The following is a 14,261-nucleotide window of genomic DNA, read 5'->3' on the forward strand; positions in this document are numbered from 1 at the left end:
GAGTAAGAAAAATTGTATTTTGACTTAAGCTCTGGACAAAATTAAATATTATTATTATTATTATTATTATTATTATTATTGTTATTATTATTATGTTAAGTAAGCTCTTTGTCCAACATGGGGCTTGAACTCATGATCCCAAGATCAAGAGTCACATGCTCTACTCACTGAACCAGTCAGGTGCCCTGGACAAAATAAAATTTTAGCTAAAATATTTTCTAAGGTCTATTTTCTGACAAATTTTCTGGAAATTAACTAATAACAGATGGGATATTTGAAATGCAAACAACAATTAGAGCATTAATTCCCAACCCAATGAGTTTTGCCACATCTTTTTGCTCCAGTAAACCCTAGAAATATTGGGAAATATTACCAAATACTCAAAGGCAAGGTAACTTTAATCACCTTAATTTAAACAACATAAGCCATAAATCACTTATAAAGTAGGGAGTAGGGTTGTACAATCAAGTAATAACAGTGCGGTAAGTCCCAAAAGATGGGAGATTGCTGGATCAGTCTCCTGTATGAGAACCAGAATGAAGTGCAACAATGAAATATTCCATCTCTTTCTGTATATCAGAAGACTATTTTTAAAAAGCATGCATTTTTTTGGTCTTTATTAGTGGTACAATAAAGCCACTTTGTCCCGATTGATTTGTTTGAATCACGACTATTCTTTCTTTTCCAAAACACCACTGAAGAGGAATGAATAGTAGTTGCTAAGATCACCAATCTAAGTGGACAGTGAGTAACAGTGAGGGGCACACCTTGTAAGCTGGTGGCTTCAGCTCCTGTGAGTCTCAAATTTCACAGATTGATATTTTCTAACATAGAGAGTACATTTTACTCCTCATTGTGAGGAGTCAAAGCATCGGCTTGAAACATGTTACATTCCAGCAAAATGAACAGTCACCAGGCTTACTGGGTAGTATATCCAGCAGACTCCATGCCGAATGTTATCTTTGTATTGCCCCTTGAAGATCAGTCTCCCATCCGTGTCGTACTCCTGGGCGGGACCATTCAACTCTCCGTCTACATACGTGCCCTGGAGAACGCCTCCGTCCTCGTAAGTGTACACGCCCTGGCCCTGTAGGGCATCGTCCACATAATATCCCTCCAGGGTGCTGTGAGAGAAGGGAGAACAAAAGGGAATGGTCAGATCATGACTGTGCTCTCTGAAAAGAAAGCACCACATGAAAGGCACTGCATGCCCAGCTCTGGTTTGATGCTGACCTGTATTCAGCCCATCTCCTGAATTCCCTAGATCGCTAGGAAAAACACTCCCGAGATATAGGTAGCATTAGAGACAGAGAGAGATCTACTTCTTAACTTCCTGGTTCCTATTAATCCTTTTTCTCTGCTAGCAGAAATAGAGAAGAACAAAGGTACAGGGGGAAGCTGAGAACAAGCCTCATCTGAATACGTTTCAAGGCTAAGATGCCGACCCATACCGGGCAATAGAAATGGTGACATATCACACATAAACCATTGATGCTTAACTCCCTCAAGAGGGGTCCAGACCTCACTGGTAGTTCTCAAGCTCTTTTAGATTGCTTGTACATATAAGTATCTAATAATACGAAAGTGGTTTAGAATGTAAATGTCTACGTGTTTGTTTAAGTCATTAAATGTATTACTTATGGGTGACAATCATAATTGGTAGCCAATCAAAAGAACCCCTTCCATTTCTTTGGGTGATATATGGGAATTTACTTAAGTAAATGCATGCGTGTGTGCATGTGTGCGTGTGCATGTGTGTGTGTGCATGATCAGGGCAAATGGGGGCAAGTGAGGAAGACTGCAGGCTGAGCCTTGCTAATATCATTAGTAGCCCGACAGTGTCGAGACCCATACTTCTAGAACAGAAGCAAGCTCACGGGGATGCTCATGGTGATATTACAGTAACTTCTCCATCGCTCCTCATAAAACACTTTTGGAATTTCAGTATGTTTTCAGCTTCTCAAAGGTCATTATGCAATGAAACTAACTTCACCAAAAACTCCCTTTATGTACAGCAATTTGGAATAAGGGAAAGACCAGTTCAAATAAGTTTTAAAATTTAAAATGTAAGATGTTTATTAGCAACAAAGACAGTTTGTTTTAGGACCTGCAGATAGTGTCCATTCATCAATTCAACCAACAACCATTTATAGGGTGCTTTCTAAGTAGCGAGCATTGTGGGAGGTTCTAGAGAGCATGATGAACAAAATAAACAAACAGTAGAGGCTGGCAGGCACACACTGTGTAGTGGGGACAGATGGGACGCAAAGGGGGCCATGAGGACTAAGGTGGTCGCACCTGACTATGCCTGGTAAGGTCTTGTCTTGCTTACTGAATGACAGAGTGAGCTGTAATTATTAAATGAAAAGCACAGTCTAAACAACACAGTAGCCCCTGATCACACTGTAATTACACGATCAGTAGTCTCCCAAGGAGATAAATAGTTCTCTTTCAGTTTTGTTTGTACTACCAGTGATAAACAGGCAGAGTAAATTCATGAAGAGAATGAAGTGCACTTTAGTATAGCCCTTGCATAAGTAATCACAATTCTGTATCAGTGAGGTTGGAACTAATGAGATTCGACTGTCATTAGACTCTCCCAACAGCCAAAAAATAAGTAAACAAATACAAACAAAAATAACAACAGCCCTGTTGAAAGATAGCTAAATCAACGGATGCAATGATGCAGTAGATGGTGCAAAAAACAACTTCATCATCTATCTTCACAGTTAGGATGGCCAGATAAAATATAGGATGCTCAGTTAGGTTTCAATTTCAGAAAGACAACAGATAGTTTTTGTAGTTTAAGTATGTCCCTAATATTGAAGGGAACACAGTTATCCTAAAATATTTCTCGTTGCTTATCTGAAATGCTGCTTTAACGGGGTGCTGTGGATTGTTATTTGCTAAACCTGGGAACCCTATTGACTAGATTCTCAGGGAGCATTCAAAACATTCCTATGTGTGTTTGAGCAGAATTATCCCCTGACAGACGAGTCTGCCAGTATTTCTCAGGTTGATGATCAAATCTACAAGGCATGGGTCTTGCAAATCCCTGAAACAATAAAATGGACTTGCACATACTTCCCCGTAACCATCCCCAGGAGTTTGTCCCATCCTCTTACCGTGGAGCCTGTCCTCGTTAGTATCATAGCACCAAAACAAACAGCTATTTCCCTCTTAGCCCAACTGACAAAGCTGCACAAATGCAAATTCTTTTAAAAAAATCTTTTTTTAATGTTTATTTATATTTGAGAGACAGAGAGACAGTGCAAGTTGGGGAGGGGCAGAGAGAGAAGAGATACAGAATTTGAAGCAGTCTCTAGGCTCCAAACTGTCAGCACAGCGCCCGATGCAGGGCTTGAACCCACGGACCTTGAGATCATGACCTGAGTCCAAGTTGGATGCTTAACCAACTAAGCCACCCAGGGGCCCTCACAAATGCAAATTCTTAAGGCACCGGAGAGCAAACTTACTGCGTTATTTTTCAGCACCTGCTTGAAAGAAACAGCTTAGCCCCCTTAGCAAATTTGTATGATAGCTTGGATGAAATCTGATGACAAAAGGGGCATGTTATCACATGAACTGGGTTCTCTAGGGCCATAAAAATGACAAGGCTTTGAAATCCTCTGTCACCGAGGAAAGAAAATAAAAGCTTTTAAGTCTGGTGTGAAAGGTTCTGCCATTCTAACTTTTTCTTCCAGGGGATGCTGGCAAATCACTGTCTGCTGCCTGTTTGTGTAAATGCAGTTTTATTGCAACAGCCTCGCACATTCCTTTCCATGTCCTCTGTGGTTGTTTTCATATTACAACAGCAGAGTTGCAGAGTTGCACCAGAGACTGGATACGGTCCCCGAAGCCTAAAATATTTACCATCTCACCCTATACAGAAAACGTTTGCTGACTCCTGTTCTATAGTTGTCGCTCACACTGGTTTATTCACTGAGCCCAAGCACACCTCTTTATATCTTAGCTTCCATACCATGTGATGCTTGCTTCTTCCTGTAAAATATATGTAACCAAACACTTTTTTGTTTTAATTTTTTTAATGTTTATTTACTTTTGAGAGAATGACAGAGAGACAGAGAGCGAGTGGGGGAGGGGCAGAGAGAAAGAGAGAGAGAGACAGAACCTGAAGCAGGCTCCAGGCTCTGAGCTGTCAACACAGAGCCCAACACAGGGCTCGAACTCATGAACCCAGAGGTCATGACCTGAGCCAAAGTTGGACGCTTAACTGACTAAGCCACCCAGGCACTCCTATAACCAAACGTTATAAATCCCGGAGGACACATCCAGGAAAAAAGTTGTGGGCCACATTTTCTGGTTTTTCATTCAAAACAGAAATAACCTTGGGATAAAAATGAGTCTTCTCAAGCCTCTGGCATTTTTCTATTCAAAAAAGAAATAAACTGAAAAAATGGCACTGTTTTGTGGCAGCTAAATTGTTGCTCTCTGAGAATACTTGAGAAGTAGCTTTCTAATCCTTCTTGTGGAAATTGGATTGAGAGTTGCATTTTGGAGGAAGTCTGCTAATCCTGGTTTACCCAGATCCTACCCACTCTCTGCATGGAGCCCTACCTTCCCCAGTCTACCTTGACCTCTGCAGCCATGGTCCATCTTTCTCACTGGAGCCTCATCATGAACCATCACAGGACTATCCATGTCTTTAATGATGGCCAACTTACGTGTCATATTTCTCTAGATTGTAAAACCTTTTATAGGAACAAATTAGGCATTATCCATCCAAGCATCCCCGCCCTAACATATGGACACAGCCTGTCTTCAAGTGGTTATTTTCTAAATGAAAGAATGGAAATGGAAACTGGGCTAATTTTGCTTTGAGAAGATGGAGAGGGAACATAACAATAGTAACAATGTTACTCAAGTGCAGGGAGTATTCTTTATATGCAGTATACAGGCATACAGTCTGCAAGTTAGGAAAGTTTCTGAAACTCTGTGCTTCATTTCTTCACTTGTCAACTGCAGCTACTATAAGAATTAAATGGGTTAATATCTATCAAGAGTTTAGAAGATCATCTGGGACATAGGGACTGCTCAAATAAATAATAACTATTATTATTAAACATGCACACTCATGGGTTTGATGGTGAGCTTTCTACTGAGAAACCAGGCTTAAAATAGCATCGGGGAAGTAGTTATGAGATACTAGAATAGTCAAAGAAATGTATAAAACTGCTTTAAATGTACTTTATTTTTTTTTAATTTTTTTTAACGTTTATTTATTTTTGAGACAGAGAGAGACACAGCATGAACGGGGGAGGGGCAGAGAGAGAGGGAAACACAGAATCGGAAGCAGGCCCCAGGCTCCGAGCCATCAGCCCAGAGCCCGACGCGGGGCTCAAACCCACGGACCGCGAGATGGTGACCTGAGCTGAAGTCGGACACTCAACCGACTGAGCCACCCAGGCGCCCCTAAATGTACTTTAAAAGCAAGCAAGAAAAGGGGTGCCTGGGTGGCTCAGCTGGTTAAGCGTCCAACTTTGGCTCAGGTCATGATCTCACGGCTCATGAGTTCGAGCCCCACATGGGGCTCTGTGCTGACAGCTTAGAGCCTGGAGCCTGCTTTGGATTCTGATTCTCCCTCTCTCTCTCTGCCCCTCCCCGGCTCATTCTTTGTCTCTCTCCCCTTCAAAATAAATAAACATTAAAAAAAAATTAAAAAAAAAACAAGCAAGAAAGATTCCTCTATCTGCAATAATTTATGAGTGATCCATTGCATGGCAGGATGGAATAAATGCTCCTTTAAGTGAAAAAAGTAACGTGTATTCATTGCAAAACAAACAAACAACAACAACAACAACAACCAAAAAAACCCCAGCGCTACAAAGATGTAGAAAGTAGAAATTCTCACTACTCTTTCTCAATTTGGCATGTACCACTTAAGATTTTTTCCCCCTGTGTATATATCATGTACTTTCCCACCTTTGTTGTGGCTGTTTCAATAAAAATGGGAACATACTGAATACAATGTTCTTGACTTGTATTTTCTTAAAGTCTCTTTCAACACGTTGGCAGTTTCTTTGGTATGTTAAACTACAAAAATGGTCTTTTGATTTAGATTTTTTTGGCACCAGCATCTGAATCAAGTAACCAGAAATGTGGAGAAAATTGAAACATCAATTTTAATTAAATTTCTTTCCCTACATATACACTCAGACCATTTTTACCTATTTTGTCAAAGCTCTCATACTTAAATTTCTGGTAATAAATTACAAAAACTAACTTAAAAGAAATGGGGAATTTTTATAATTATTTATCTAGAATGACACATCTGCATTTTATTTTATTTTTTAATATTTATTTATTTATTTTGGGGGGAGAAGCAGAGAGAGAGAGAGAGAGAGAGAGAGAGAGAGAGAGAATCTCAAGCAAGCTCCGTGCTGTCAGTGCAGAGCCCCACAGGAGTCTCCATCTCACGAACAGTGAGATCATGACCTGAGCTGAAATGAAGAGTTGGATACTTAACTGACTGAGCCACCCAGGTGCCCTGCACATCTGCATTTTATTCACATATTACTGTATTCTCATGTTAAAAAATTTCTTTAACACTGAATACAAAAAGTGCTTTTAGGAGACTTGACAGCTTTGGCTTTTCCTTGGTATTCTGGGGGCTAGAATGTTTTGGGCTTTCCACTCTCTGTTCCGTCCTCCACTATGCTCCCTTCCTTTGGTCAGCTATAGTAATATAAGAACCAAGACAGGTGGGGGTGCCTGGGTGGCTCAGTTAAGCTTCTGACTCTTGATTTCAGGGTCCTGAACTCAGGGTCGTTGAGTTCTAGCCTGGCGTTGGGCTCAGTGCTGGGCATGAAACCTACTTAAAAAAAAAGGGCGGGGGGAGCCTGGGTGGCTCAGTCGGTTGAGCATCTGACTTCAGCTCAGGTCATGATCTCACACTCCACGAGTTTGAGCCCCGCGTCGTGCTCTGTGCTGACAGCTCAGAGCCTGGAGTCTCTTTCAGATTCTGCGTCTCCCTCTCTCTCTGCCCCTCCCCTGCTCATGCTGTCTCTCTCTGTCTCAAAAATAAATAAAAACATTAAAAAATTTTTTTTAATAAAATTAAAATTAAAAAAAAGAACCAAGAGAGAAATTTTAAATGAATCATAATTCTACTTTAAATTCTCACTTCTAACCAAATTAAATTGTGACTCTTAGTATTAAAACATTGTTTCAGCAATCGTTTTATATGACAATATATATTATATATTTTTAGAAGTCTGATATAATTGACATACAGCATTATATTACATATTATCTCTTAAAATGTTGAAAACTAAGTAAAGATAAGAAGAACATCAACAACAAACCCAAGCCATCTACTAGGGCTGTATCTTCGAGAAACTTCAATTTCTTCTAAGGTGTGATATGCAAGCTGAATGGAACACTATCATGCTTCCAGGTAAGAGAATGTGTTGTTTGTCTTTAAAGTTTTTTTCTATCCTTTAATAGATCTGTGAGTCTGTCGTATCTGATTATTATAAAGGCTCAAGATGACAGTAACATTTTTTTAACTTTATTTTTGTTTGTTTAGAGAAAGAGAGAGAGAGAGAGAGAGAACGAGTGGAGGAGGGGCAGAGAGAGAGGGAGACATAGAATCCGAAGCAGGCTCCAGGCTCTGAGCTGTCAGCACAGAGCCCGAGGTGGGGCTCAGACTCATAGACCGTGAGATCATGACCTGAACCGAAGTAGGATGCTTAACCGACAGCCGCCCAGGCACCCCTGACAGTAACATTTCTGAAGAGCAATTAGTGAAATTTAGTTTTGCTCCCTAAAAATAAATCCTAAGGAAACTCTGCTAGCCACTGTTATCAACAAATAATAGTAACAGCAATAATAAAAGACAATAAAAATAATAATCCATCCTTGATCTTGAGGGCATTATGCTAAGTGAAATGAGTCAGACAAAGACAAATGTTGTGTGTCCTCACTTACATGTGGAATCTCAAAGGGCCTCACTCATAAAGACAGACAATAGAGGGGCAGTTGCCAGGGGCTCAGGGAGGGGGAGATGAGGAGCTGTTGTTGGTCAAAGGAGACAAACTTCAAGCTATAAGATGAATAAATTCTGAGGATCTAATGTACAGCATGATGACTATAATGAACAATACCATACTATATACTTGAAAGTTAAGACAGTAGATTTTAAACCGTATCACAATCAGGGTGCCTGGGTGACTCTGTCAGTTGAGCATCTGACTTTGACTTCTCACAGTTCCTGAGTTCGAGCCCTGTGTCGGGCTCTGTGCTGACAGCTTGGAGCCCGGAGCCTGTTTCCGATTCTGTGTCTCCCTCTCTCTCTGATGCTCCTCAGCTCGCTCTCTCTCTTTCTCTCTCAAAAATAAATAAACATTAAAAATAAGTAAGTAAATAAATATTATCGCAACAAAAACAAAGGTAATTATTATGAGTGGATGGAGGTATTAACTAACCTGAATGTGGTAATCATTTTACAATATAAATGTATCATATCATCATGTTGTACACTCACACTTACATATATCATATGTCCATAATATCTCCATAAAACTGGAAAAATGCAGATACAGAGTAAACAAAAAGAAATCCATGTTTTCTCATGAATTGGCTCATAGGGAGTCTCCACTCTGCAAGGTCTTTACAGGTTTTCTCATTCAATCTTTACAACTTGGAGAAGCAGGTATCATTATCCCCACTTTATAAATGAGGAAACAAGTTCACTAGATCAGAGCTCTTGTGGGTTGATTCTTTAAGTAAACTTTCCATCAATCTGCCAAGCTCCTACCAAGGCTGTTCAAGCTCCTCTGAGAAAGTAAATACATTCGCCCCAGGACTCTGAACTTGTCACAATTACTGCTAATGAGTGACCTCAAGTAAACTTAACGCAAGAAAGAAAGGCAGTCAGGGTCAGAGCAATTTCCTTGCTTCTTGTTAGAAGAGACTGGTAGGTGTAGTGAGAGGAGGAAGGCTCTGGAGTCAACTCACCTTGGCCTGAATCTCAGCTGCAGCTCCTACTGACTAAGGTGGCCTTGGACAAGTTATCTAACCTCTCTGTGCCTTAGTTTCTTCACATGTAAAATAGGATTACAAAGCCTACTTCACAGGTTGTTACGAAGGGAACGTGTCCAAAGTGGAACAAATGGTATCAAAGTTCTCCATGTCTTTTCCACTCCCTTGCTTCCTGTATGTCACAGGAATTGTTGCTTTCATCAGCACAGTTCATTACAATACAGATGAATGTATTCGTTGAGCCCGGTTCCAGCAAAAGCTGCATGACTATCAGGAACATAGAAGGGACTTTTGCCTTGTGTGGGAGGCTGGAATACATGACTTCAGAAGTCCATTCCAGCTCCAGTTTCCCTGAAATGTGACCAAGTGCTTTCTAAAAACCAAACACAAGAAATCCTGCATGGGCCTGCCACCTGGAAAATGGCAGCCTTTCTCAGTGGCTCACCAAATGGACACCTTTGCTTAGATTATTTGGCCAATGATGAACTACAAAAAGCCCTCTTAGCTGGACACATTAGTGTAGGGAATCAACACCAAGAGTAGTAAATAATACTTTGAAATCTAACTGGCACATCAAGGGGGAGCACCGATAATATAAAAAATATAACTAAATGAATTCACTCAACTTTAACTCATAATCAGGCTAAAAACCACACAATTCCCTAATATTCCACAGCCCAAAGCCAAATACCTCTTTCTTGTTACCATTCTAAAATTTCAAAAAGTTCTGCAAAATTGCCTTTACATCCATAAATCTTGGTTGAAATGAGAACAATTAAGGAAAAAATGCATTAAAATGCACTATTAGGGGCGCCTGGGTGGCTCAGTCGGTTGAGGGCCGACTTTGGCTCAGGTTATGATCTCGCGGTTCATGGATTAGAGCCCCATGTCAGGCTCTGTGCTGACAGCTCAGAGCCTGGAGCCTGCTTCCGATCCTGTGTCTCCCTCTCTCTCTCTCTCTCTCTGCCCCCCTCCTCCACTCACACTGCGTCTCTCTCAAAAACAAAATAAAAAACATTTAAAATTTTTAGAAAAATGAACATTCAGACCTGGGGATTAGTATAAAAATTAGAGATGTGTACATCAAAGTATTCTGCACAGTAAACATTTTCATAATACTCCACCACAGTACTCCAGTGAATCCACTGGGCCAGATAGACTGCAGGGCCTCATCAACAAAGCCTCAAGATTCCTTTCTCCTCACTGCATAAATGCCTTCATCTCAGGACCAGAGCCGATGTTAAGTACCAATTAACTAATCTTAGTCTTAGGACACTTTCTTCATTTCTCTACAGAGGGGGAGAAAATGGAAAACAAAGCTGCTTGAAAAGACAATTTAAAAACTAAGGTCCATTTTCATGGACCTAATTTGTGGGATAAATGATCTGGTAAAGAAGGACTGGTCTGAGTCTGGGTTCTGACTTAAGCCAGTTTTAATAAGTTTTTCTGTTCTACATTTTGCCATCTAAAAGAAAAGGCCAACTGTTGATTAAGATCTCAAAACTAGTGAACAGTCTGAGGCTGAGATCATAGTAAAAAGGCAAACCATGTACATTTTAGCTATTTAAATTGATTTAGAAGTAGATAGGTATTTCCTGATTTTACCTTGCATATATTTAATTAAGATGCTTCAATTCTCCACCAACAGTGCACATCTCTGTGGCATGGGAGTGGGGGTGAGAAAAAAAGGGGAAGCGTGTTCACTTTTTACACTGGTGTATTTCTTTTTTTTTTTTTTTTTTTTTAATTTTTTAACATTTATTTATTTTTGAGACAGAGAGAGACAGAGCATGAACGGGGCAGGGGCAGAGAGAGAGGGAGACACAGAACTGGAAGCAGGCTCCAGGCTCAGAGCCTGATGCGGGGCTCGAACTCACGGACCGCAAGATCGTGACCTGAACTGAAGTCGGACGCTCAACTGACTGAGCCACCCAGGCGCCCCTACACTGGTGTATTTCTTAAAGTCTGTTATTCTACCAAAAGTATTTACTATACCTGCAAATTTTAAAAAATAAATAAAATATTCTGCTTCTATCTAGGAACTTGGTTGAAAACTTAACAGGGCCAATTTTCCTGGTGATCTCAATGTTTAAAATTCTTATTCAGGATTATCATATTGTACGTAAAGTAGAAAAGTGATTCTAGACTTTCCCTGATATAAATTTATATTTGCTTGAAACCCTCTCATAAATCACATGCCCAGCTTTTGGCAGAGGTTGTGGTAATGGCTTCACAAATATGTACTTGACTCCAAATTCATCAAGTTGTATATATTAAATATGTACAGCTTATCGTAGGTGAATTACACCTCCATAAAGTGGGTTTTAAAAATGCCACATCCAGTTTCAGGTTTCATAGAAGATTAGAATGCACTGGGCCAAATCTTCTGTCACTACCACTCTGCGATTTTCCAAACAGGTTCTGGCAATTGCAAACAAACCCTTTGATGGAAACATAAGCCAGCATTACAGGTGTGAACAGCTTGTAAAAACTCTAAAAGTTTTTACCTTTTGTTTCCTCATCTGTTATTTCAAAACCTTGATTTCAGCCTTTTTGGGGGAAGTTTTTCAGACTAAAGCCTCCTGACTGGCAGTGAAAGCACAAGGTCCCCACTTTGTTTTAACCCAATACATCAGACCCTGAAAATTGGGAGCAGTAGTAGGGAGAAAAATAAATAGGCAAATGGAAATTAAGGTACTATTCTCTGGAAAAACAGCTGACTTCTCCATGACCACATCTCATACCCACCTTAAAAAGACTTAGAGATTCCACTGCCTTTTTTTTTTTTTTTCAGTCATAAGATTATCTCACTAATGTTTATGGCAAATCCTTTTAGCAGATGTCTCATAATATGATCAGTATTGGGCTTAAGAAAGAAGGTGACAGTGACCTTTTAAGAACTTAGACACCACTACATCACATGTCATAAAAGCAGTGATACTGACCTTCTCCCCTCAAAGTATTAGCCCCCATCTATCTGAAGAAGGCTAACAAAGATAACCTCTTAAGGTCCTTGCTAATACCATCATTCTTTGATTCTACTATTTGACCTAAGTCTCTACAGGTGTTTGCATGGTATGTATAAAAACTCATGAATTAGTGCTTCAAAAAGAAAAAAAAAGTCCATGAATTTATTTCTATTTCATAGGTAGTTACTGGCCTAGTGTTAACACCTGACATAGTGCTTCACCTTTTTCGTGTTGTGACACACGTACACTTGACCGCAGGGGTAAACGGATGAAACTACTCGCAGCCAGAAGTGACTAGCTTACTAACTTGACAGAGGGAGGGAGGTGCTTGGGAAGTGTCAGGTCCCACCCAGCTACCCCCAGAGCCGACAGGATCAGTATCTTGGAGCCAACACAGCTCATTCTTAGCACACTGGTGCGGAAGATCAGTCTAGCCCTACAACACTGTGTGTCAGGTCTGGGAAGCAACAAGTAACCAACATGAAATTAAACCAAATCTGCTGGACTATTTTCCCCGAGTCAGTGGATGACAGGGTATGATCACCAAACTACCAGATTTAAAGCATGACTGTATGCGGGGGGTGGGTGAGTGGAGTGGGTGCTCTGGGTGAATTCTACAATTCTACTTTTTCTTTCAGCTCCCATACTCATTCAGCAAGACTTTTTTTTTGGTTAGTATGAAACTAAGGGAAAGTGCCATGATGTAGTAGCAGATGAAACAGACACAGATTCTACCCTCAAGGAAACCTCTGTCTTATAGGGGAAATAAGACATTTACAGAGATATAAATTTGTTGAATGAATAAATAAAAGAATAATTGCAGCATCAGGAGGTAAGAAGTGACACTTTCCAGAAAAGAGGTATAAACAAACTGCTATGAAAATGAGGCAGGAAAAGTTTCCCTCTGGAGAGGTTAAAGGAACCGCGAGAGAAGAAAGCATTGATATCAAATCTTAAGAGTCCTCAATGGGACCCAGGTATCTGCCAGGTATCCACAGCAGGGCAAAATAAAGGAAATATCTGGCTATTTAAATGAACAGTTTGCAAGCAAACCTCAGCTAAAAGGAGATGTGGTGTGGGGTTGGGAACAATGGGAAAGAGAAGGTTGGAATTAATAATGAAAATACAATTTAACAAAAAGTCTATGATGGGATTTTATTGCTTTCCTTACTCTTCCTTGTATCAGATAATGGGAGAGCCTGAGGGACTGTTAAAAACTTTAAACAAACCACTCCAGGTGTGCCTGGGTGGCTCAGTTGGTTAAGCACCTGACTTCGGCGCAGGTCATGATCTCATGGTTCGTGGGTTCGAGCCCCAAGTCAGGCTCTGTGCTGACAGCTCGGGGCCTGGAGCCTGTTTCACATTCTGTGTGTCTCTCTCTGCCCCTCTCTCACTTGTGTGTGCTCTCCTTTCTCTCTTTCTCTCCAATAAATAAATAAACATTAAAAAAAAAAAAAAAAACCCATCCCATCTATAGAAAAGGGATTCTGGATCACAAACCAGTCTCTCGATCACCCTTGAACTGCCACCTTAGACATTCCCTTTCCCAAAGGAAATCCATGTTTTAGGAAGCTTCAGCTCATTACCAATGTCCAGAGCTTAGAAGCAGTTGCTCTGCCCTGTGCCCTGCAGAACCCTACTACCTGCTTTAGCTAAATCCATTTCCACATTACCCAACCAAGTGGTCAGAAAGAGAGCTGGTCCTCGCATGGCTCAGAATTCCTCCAAATGCTAGAGAAATTCACGTGGCTGCTCTTTGTTTCTGAAGCTGACAAGGTTTAGAAGTCATGGTTCAAAGGCTGGGTGTGTGCAACTCCAACTCTTCTCGAAAGAGAAAGTCATTTCTACAGTCATTCCCACCTATCTCAAGAGGGGAAGGAGCTTCTGCCTCACAGCGTTGTCAGGTAGGAGGCGAAAGGACAGTAACAAGAACTCTGCTGGGAAACATATTTTAAGCAGAACATACTAGTTAAGACAGCACTAAGGTCTCACACATAATGAAGGTTATCCCAAAGAGCAGTATTTCAAACACCGTGGGTCTGGAGCTGTATGCCTCCTATGTTTACCTGTCACATGTCTCACTGCATGACCCCTGATGATGTGGTTCTGAAGAGCTTTGCTGAATATTTTCTTGACTAATCTCATGAGGACAGAGTATGCTGAGGAAATCATGAACCCACGAGCTGGCCGCATCTTCTTTTGGGATGTGAAGAAACCAGACCGTGATTGGGAGAAAGGGCTGCATGCAGTGGACTGAGTGTGTTGTACTTGAGAACTGCCCACACTGGC

General features: G+C 40.7%; 1 protein-coding gene across 1 annotated transcript in view; it reads right to left on the bottom strand.

Annotated features, from left to right (window-relative positions):
- SETD7 (SET domain containing 7, histone lysine methyltransferase) overlaps positions 1-14,261 on the bottom strand; it is a 51,012-nt gene that overhangs the window by 27,429 nt on the left and 9,322 nt on the right. Inside the window, exon 4 of the mRNA XM_060654165.3 lies at positions 923-1,124. Within this exon, the coding sequence (XP_060510148.1) occupies positions 923-1,124 (202 nt within the window). The remainder of the gene's footprint in view (positions 1-922; positions 1,125-14,261) is intronic.

This window comes from Panthera onca, chromosome B1 (assembly GCF_046562875.1).
Source record: "Panthera onca isolate mPanOnc1 chromosome B1, mPanOnc1 haplotype 2, whole genome shotgun sequence".
In the NCBI taxonomy this organism is placed as follows: Eukaryota; Metazoa; Chordata; class Mammalia; order Carnivora; family Felidae; genus Panthera; species Panthera onca.